The sequence below is a fragment of the Rhincodon typus genome, chromosome 26, assembly GCF_021869965.1.
Source record: "Rhincodon typus isolate 14 chromosome 26, sRhiTyp1.1, whole genome shotgun sequence".
NCBI classification, from domain to species: Eukaryota; Metazoa; Chordata; class Chondrichthyes; order Orectolobiformes; family Rhincodontidae; genus Rhincodon; species Rhincodon typus.
Window position 1 is genome coordinate 94,285 of NC_063357.1, and position 8,643 is coordinate 102,927.

Consider the following 8,643-nt stretch of genomic DNA (forward strand, 5'->3'; position numbering starts at 1 on the left):
TCACCCCTCAATTTAAAGCTATGTCCCCTCGTGCTAGCCATCACCATAGCCATGATGTGAGTGATGACTCCAATTTTTACTTTACAAAGCATAATAAGATTTGGCCAGGATGTCAAAACGCACCTTGTGACTGAGTGGCTAGACATGAAGCTCCAGCATATGACTAAGACTGCTGATTTGCTTAAGTCAGCTGTAATTATACAATTTTAACCTCTTTGCTCGGTCTACTACCCACAACCTCTACCATCTAGGAGGACAAAAGCTGCAGACACATGGGAACACCTCCACCTTTAAGTCCCTTTCCAACTACACACTATTTTGATATAGAGCTATACCACCATTCCTTGCGTGCTGCAGGGTCTAAATCCTGGAACTCACTGCCCAACAGCATTGTATATATAATTCTAATCTCTAATTTATGTGAATTAATGCCAATATCCCTGATTTTAAGTAATTTGTAACTTCTTTCCTTCTCTTCCTTTCCTCCTTGAATGTAAGTATGTGAATGTGTTATGAACCATTCTCTGGCTTTGGGGAAAGAGGCCAATGTCTATTTTTAAAAGTGAAAATAAAATACAAAAAAAACCTGTTATGAAAATAAGAGAACAGTAAAACTAATTCAATTCACTTCTCACTTTTGTCTATGATGGTCTATAATAAGAAGAATAAAGGAAAGCAATCTGCTCAAATTCTTAGTACTAAGCTTTACTTTAATATGTATCCAGCATTTTACTTTAAACACTATAATTAATTAAGTTTATAAGTTTGTCATTTTTACCTCAACACATGATGACGGGTTGGAAAAATGATCAAGAATTGGTAAGGGTAGACCAGGCTTCTTTTCATTATTATTCAGGGTATAATTCACCTCTACAATAATTGCAGAAACACAATCCATTGTGCAATGCTGAAATTAAAGAAAGGCATTTGTTAATCAAGTATTTTAGGGCCATTCTATTTCACAGCAAAAGTTAAATACAATGTAAAATATTTTCCTTTGAAAATACTGCAATAGTTAATTTGTTTGCACAAGCCCGTTTAATTTTCTTTTGTTCAAGAGATGTCATAGAACATAGAAAGATCATAGAACCCCTACAGTGCATCAGGAGGCCATTCAGCCCATCAAGTCTGCACCAACCCTCTAAAGAACATTCCAGCCAGCCCCAGCACCCCCCACCCTACCTGGGTAATCTTGCACTTACGATTGCTAACCCACCTAGCCTGCACATCCCTGGCCTGAAGATGTGATGAAAGATTCTGAATGGTTATTTTTCAAAAATTACATTTTTAAAATTTTTTTTCAGAATGTATGCTTGTTCAATATAAGATGGCTACCAGTCACAGAATATGCTTTCCAGAAGCTTCCAGTGGACAAAAGCCATGAATCAAGCTCCCGAAATTTCACATCCTTAAATTATCTAGACATTCTAGTCAAACACACACAAGGAATTTTAGACATTGCATCTCCACAGCCGTGTTAGATTTGAAAGAAAGCCATTGAAATCCATTATACTTCAGATGGTACTAATGACCCACAGGATCTCCTACGACACAAAATTACTTTCGATGAGGGATAGCAAAATTATCTCATAGCTGAGCAAGCTCATCCAGGGAATCTAGTCATGTGAATAGAATTCATATTTTTGAATTGCTTTAATTATACCACTTTGACTTCTTTCCTTAGTCTACTTTTTATAACAGGACAGAAAACAGCTCCAGATATGGCTACACATTCCCTCTAGCCTTGACGTCTCTTGATGTCTGAATTCTGGAAAGAAGCCTATGTTTCATCTCAAAGGTGAACAGTCGACAAGAAGCATATTTTTGTGCCTTAAACTGCATCTATATGTATCTGAGTTCCTACAAAATGGAATTGTGCTGTCCAACCAACTGCAAGAACTCACTGGACGTTGACTTACTGGACACCAATTCAAGTGATTTTAAGTCATTTGAAATTATAAATTCTTCCCTTAATTAATCATCTTTTCTTTCTTCTTTGTTGATGTCGTATGTGCCAATGTGTCATGATTGCCATCACCTCCAAGTTTTTGAATGCATCAATAAACCTTACTTTGTTTTAACCCTAAAGAATTTGCTGTGGGTCACTTGTAAGTTAGACTTCATAAACAGATAGTTTGCAGAAACATACCACTGCCTATTTAAAAAGGGAAAAGAAATAATGTAAGAAATATATTTTACAACTCACCTTTGTTACAATAAGAAGAGGAGGACCATAAAATAATTCAATTCACCTCACCCTTGTCCACGACAGTAGGAAGAATGAAATGAGTCATAAAAAAAAGATAGTGTTCTAAGGGGTTGCAGGATCAGAGGGACCTAGGGCGTACATATACAAATCATCGAAGTTATCAGGGCAGGTAGAGGAACCTAATTCACACAGAAACCTGAAGTGCAGAGTACAAAAGCAGGGAAGTTATGGTAAGCCTAACTAAAACACAGATCGGCTTTAGCTGACATACTGTGTCCAATTTTGGGTACCACACTTTAGGAAAGGTATGAAGGTATTGAAATGGGAACAAAGAAGTTTCATGAGAACGTTTCCAGGGATGAAGAACTTTAGTAACGTCAATAGACTGGAGAAGCTGGGAATCTTCTCCTTGGAGAAGGGTAGATTAAGAGGAGATTTGATAAAGTTTCTATCATACCTGCACAATGAGAGAATACGTTTTACAGGCGGCAGATGAGATATTGACATAATCAGATATAGAGTCAGGAGTTCCATCATTCTTTGCAAATGTCACTCTTTTAGTCTTCTGCTTTGTATCCAGGTTAATTGTATAATTCACATAGGAATTTGTCAAATCTATAAAGTGTACAAAATAAAATAAGTGCATGGAATAAAACTATTGAAGCACATTAATAATGAATATCTATCTTTTTCCAGTTTCCCGTCCATGTCATTAGATTCCATTGCTATTTACACCTTCTTCTGACATTCAGTTGCAACTAAACTACTGCCACAATGTAATGGCATGTTTTAAAACATGCATCTATAACTTATATTTGCCCTGGCATCTTGGAATGAAAGTAACTGTCCAAACAAATGATTTCTGAGTGTCTGTCTTTACCTAAAATTCTAGGTAAGTTTTATTTAACCTGTCTGGATAAACACACAGCAATTCCAATTTGATCCATTCCTTTATGGACTAGATTATTTCAGGGCTACATAAATTCTTACTTCTGTCCTTGAAAATGGCAGGGTTATCTCAGAGCTTGGTTGGAGTTTAAAATACCAAACAACAAAGAAGGGAGCAAACAAATATGGATATAAGATGGACAGCCTCATAAAACTAGAGCTTTCTTTTTTTAGTTGATAATATGTCAGAAACTCTAAAGATATAAATTTTATTAATGTGTGATGCAAGGTATGAAGTGTGTGATTTATATATATTTTAATATTTTTGAATTTTGAACTAATGGCATATGGGTTTGTGGTGTGTCTTAAGGGGGTTAATTATTAACTTGTGAGTGTTTTTGTAGTCATGGTATTTTCTTTAAAAACATGGTAAAAATAGACACTTCCTGAAAAGTAAAGGTATTTGGTTTACATTGTGAGAGACTATGGACAAAGTAAATAATGTAGTGCATAGGCTTTCAGAGAGGAGATTCTGTAATTTTATTTGGGCTTAACTTACCCATAGCTTGAAAGGAACGTATTTTAGTTTCAGTTTCAGGCAGAAATTTTAGTTGAAGCTGGAATTGTAAAACAGTTGTTCCTGAGAAAGTGAGGTAGTTTTAGGGCTGTTAATAAAAAGGTTACCTCAGCATAAGGAGTTTAGTTTAAATGTTCCTGATCAGAGTTTGGTTAAAATCCTGGAAGGGTTATTTGAAGCTGAGAAAGTCTAAGCTCAGATGTATGAAGGTTCAAGGAGAAAAAAAAAATCAGTATTCTCCATCCCTTTCAAATGGCCAGTGCCTTTTAGACAGTCAGTGTCCTCCACTCCTTTCAAACAATCAGTTCCTTTCAAATAGTTAATGTTCTCAGTTTCTGATGTAATGTTTTTCTGTAATACTTCAAAAACTCCTTTTCTCATCTGATTTTCCAAGTGTTTCTTGCCACTCAAAAAAAGTTGCTAGAGTATCCTGGATTATGAAGATCTGAAATCAAATTCAAAAGAGCTAGCAGCTAAATATGATTCAGTTTCAAGCCTATTACTGAAAGAGTGACAGCAACAAACCACCTGGCATTGAATCTGTTGAAACTTGTTCACAAATGTTACTTTCATCTGCCTGGTAAGTTATCTCTACAAGTGACCGGTTTTTAAAGGGACAATCGTCAAACAGCCCCAGAATAAAAGTCTGCCACAAATAGATACCCTAAAAATAAGCTGGATGTAGAAACAGAATCCTTCAACAGCTGAAAAATATTTCAAAATTTTGCACATAAAAATAAGAAAAACGTATACAGCATCTTTCATGATCACAGCAAATCCCAAAGCAAAGAGGTAGGTTTTGAGAAGTGTCTCAACCAAGGAAAGCAAGGTACAGGGAGGGAATTTCAGATCTCGAGGTCAAGGCAACTGAAGGCATGGCCATCACTGATGAAGCAATAATGATTGGGAATGGGAAAGCACAAGGAGTCAGAATTAGAGGAATGCAGATATCTCAGAAGGTTGGAGGAGATTACAGAAGTAAAAAAGAACAAGGTCGTAGAAGAATCTGAAAACACAGATAAGAATTTTAAAATCAAGACTTTGCTTGATTGAGAGCTAATGTGGTTTGGCAAGCACAAGCACAATAGGGGAATGGGTGTTGCTTTGAGCTAAGGAATGGGCAACAGAGTTTAAATAACTTCAAGTTCCAGGGATAGAATGTGGGAGATTACCAATGATGTATCAGAATAGTAAAGTTTAAAGTAATGCGAAAGTAAAAAGCTCAGGAATGAAATGCTGGAGTCCCCTGTGGTCATCTCCCTCTCAAACAGATAGATCCCTTTAGATGTAATTGGGGAGCATGGCCTCTCAGGAAAAGCAGCACCAGCCACGTTCACGACATCAGGAGTGGCTCAGCAGCCCAGAAAGGGAGGAAAATGAGTAGCAGGGCTATAATGATTAGGGATTCAATAATAAGGGTACAGACAAACACTTCTGTGGCCACAGACATGAATCCAGGATGGTACGTTGCCTGCCTGGTGCCAAGCTCAGGGATGTCACTGATAGGTTGCAGAACATTCTGGAGCAGGCGGGTGCACAGACAGTGGTCATGGTACACAATCCTCTTTTATTCATTTGTCAGATGTGGGTATAGCTGGCTGGGTCAGCATATCTTGCCCATCCCTAATTGCCCCTTGAGAAGGTGGTGGTGAGCTGCCATTTTGAACGACTGCAGTCCACCTGCTGTGGTTTAACCCACAATGCCCTTAGGGAGGGAATTCCAGGATTTTGACCCAGCAACAGTGAAGGATCAGCAATATATTTACAAGTCAGGATGGTCAGTGACTTGGAGGGGAACTTGCAGGAGGTGGTGTTCCCATATATTTGCTGCTCTTGTTCTTCCAGATGGAGGTAGCCGTGGGTTTGGAAGGTTCTGTCTGAGGATCTTTGGTGAATTTCTGCAGTGATCTTGTAGATGGTACACACTGCTGCTAACTGAGCATCGGTGGTAAAGGAAGTGGATGCTTGTGGATGTCGTGCCAATCAAGCAGGCTGCTTTATCCTGGATGGTGTCAACCTTCTTGAGTGTTGTTGGGGCTGCATTCATCCAGGCAAGTGGGGAGTATTCCATCACATTCCTGACTTTGCCTTGTGGATGGTGGACAGGCTTTGAGGAGTCAGGAGGTGAGTTACTCACCACAGTATTCCCAGCCTCTGACCTGCTCTTGTAGCCGTTGTGTTTATGTGGTGAGTCCAGTTGAGTTTCTAGTCAATGATAGCCCCCAGGATGTTGATAATGGGGATTTAGTGATGGTAATACAGCTGAATGTCAAGGGGGCAGTGGTTAGCTTGTCTCTTACTGGTGATGTTCATAGCCTGGCATTTGTGTGGCATGAACGCTACCTGCCACTTGTCAGCCCAAGCTTGAATGTTGTCCAGACCTTGTTGCATGTGAACACGGACTGCTTCAGTATCTGAGGAGTCACGAATGGTGCTGAACGTTGTGCAGTCATTGGCGAACATCTCCAATTCTGACCTTACGATGGAGGGAAGGTCATTGATGAAGCAGCTGAAGATGGTTGGGCCTAGGACACTACCCTGAGGAACTCCTGCAGAGATGTTCTACAGCTGAGATGACTGACCTTGGCCAGTAGTGCGAAATATTGGACAAAATAATCATAATGAGAGAGGAAGCATTAGAGTATTTAGAATCCTTGAAATTGGATAGGTTGCGAGTGGCGGATAGATTGTTCCCTCCAATGCTGAAGGTGGTCAGGGAGGAAACAGCAGAAGTTCTGACAATTATTTTCCAATCTTCACTAGACACAGGTGAGGTGTTGGAGGGCTCGAGGAATGCAAATGTGGTTCTGTTGTTTAAGCAAGGTACAAAGGAAATACCAAACAATTATAGGCCAGTTAGTCTTATTTTACAGGTGGGAAAATTGTTAGATTCAATCCTGAGAGATCAGAAAAATTGTCACTTAGAAATGCATGGAATAATCAGGGATAGTCAGCACTGCTTTGTGTAGTAATTGGAACCAGGTGGATCTTATTGACCATGAGATCCTTGATTGACATTGTTAACCTGGGCCAATCAGGGAGTCCTTGCTGACAGAGGGGTGGCCTTACAGATGTTCATAAAATAATGAAGGGCAGGGGTAGGCTGAACAGCCAATGTCTGTAGTCCAAAACTAGAGGGCGGAGGTGGGAGGTGGGAGGTGGGAGGTTTAAAAGTGACCTGAGGGACAATCTTTTCTCACAGATGGTGGTGAGTATATGGAATGAGCTGTCAGAGGAAGTGGTAGATACAGGTACAGTTAAAACATTTAAAAGTCATTTGGACAGTTACGTAAGTAGGAAAGGTTCAGAGGGATATGGACCAAATGCAGGCAAATGGGACTAGTTTAGCTTAGGATACCCAGTCGTCACGGACAAGTTGGATCAAAGGGTCTGTTTCCACACTGTATGGCTCTCTGACTCTATGACTGATTTTCCCAAGAATTAATTGGAAAAAAAATTCTGTTCATCCAGTACTGGAAGTTGGTTAAGCGATAAGTAAGCAACAGTCCATGAGTTAAGAGAAGTCTGGGTGAGATACAGCTAATCGTCATCAGTGCACATGTGAAAACAAACATTGTGCTTTTTGAAGATATTGCCAAGAGGCAAGGAAATAGGAGGGATCCAGCAATTGACCAATGGGGGAATACCATTGTATTAATGATATCAATTAAGGAATACCAAGTAACAGTATGAGAGCAGAAGTGAAGCCATTACAAGTGATTCTTTGGCTACAGTTAGGTATGTTATAATACCAGATAATGGTGATGCTGGCACTCCCTTCTACATTCTGCTATCATTGAGGCATTACCTAATGGTGCAAAGTTTGATTGAGCCATAAAACACACAGTAGCTTGAATAATTTTCTCTTGTCCGTGGGAACTTGCGAAGGACAGAGGCACCAACTTCGGTAAAAATGTGACATTGGTTCCAATGTTGATAACTGGTCTTGAGCTGTAAAGAATTATCATTATTTGTTAAAAACAAAAAAAATGCAAATTTAAAATCTAAATTAAAAAATCGAACAGGAAATCAGAAACTAAAACAGAAATTGCTGGAAAATCTCAGCACATCTGGCAGCATCTGTGGAGAGAAATCAGAGTTAATGTTTCCGGTCAGTGACTCTTCTTTAGAATTGTTCTGAAGAAGGGTCACTGGACCCAAAATATTAACTCAAATTTAAAACTTGTTTCCTTTAAAAAGGGGCTAGACTGTGACTGACAGACATAACATGTTCAACTGAACCTATTTGTGGCTTCTATCAGTACAGGCTTGACTGTAGTGTTTCATAGTTGCCCGCACAGCATCAATTACTCCATAAATTGTACTTCTCTCCTAGTTGCCCCAAAATCTAACAGCCAATGTCATGTATTTGTTTATTATGCATTATTTATTATTCATATATCTCAGGAAGGTTAAGACCAGGTCTATCAGAGAAAAATCACAGGCAAAGGGGCAAAAATATTTATATTGGCAAAATATAATGGATAAGGAAAGCAGTAAATACAAGTAGGCAAACAAATTTAGGTAGCATTATAGCGCTGTACTGTTAATGTTATGGTGCTATGCCCCAAATGTTACAGCGCTGAACCTTCAACTTTATAATGTAATGTCTCTAATTTTAGAATCCTGGGCTCAATATAGTATCCTAGGCTCTAATATTAAGATTCATGACTCTAACATTACAATACTCTGCCTTTCATGTTAAAAGCCACGCTTCTAATTTATTACGTTACAAGGTGCTTGCATTTTCCAAAACCTTTTAATCTTATTTCACTTTCTAAATAGTTCTGATCATAGAACATAGAACATAGAACATAGAACATAGAACATAGAACATTACAGCGCAGTACAGGCCCTTCGGCCCTCGATGTTGCACCGACCTGTGAAACCAATCTGAAGCCCATCTAACCTAAACTATTCCATTATCATCCATATGTTTATCCAATGACCATTTAAATGCCCTTAAAGT

At 38.9% G+C, this 8,643-nt stretch overlaps 1 protein-coding gene across 1 annotated transcript in view; it reads right to left on the reverse strand.

Moving 5' to 3' along the window:
- LOC109928952 (integrin alpha-E-like) overlaps positions 1-8,643 on the reverse strand; it is a 161,365-nt gene that overhangs the window by 89,723 nt on the left and 62,999 nt on the right. The window contains exons 14-16 of the mRNA XM_048612310.1: positions 7,483-7,625; positions 2,667-2,824; positions 779-907 (exon numbers count right to left, since the gene is read on the reverse strand). Coding sequence (XP_048468267.1) covers positions 779-907; positions 2,667-2,824; positions 7,483-7,625 — 430 coding nt within the window. The remainder of the gene's footprint in view (positions 1-778; positions 908-2,666; positions 2,825-7,482; positions 7,626-8,643) is intronic.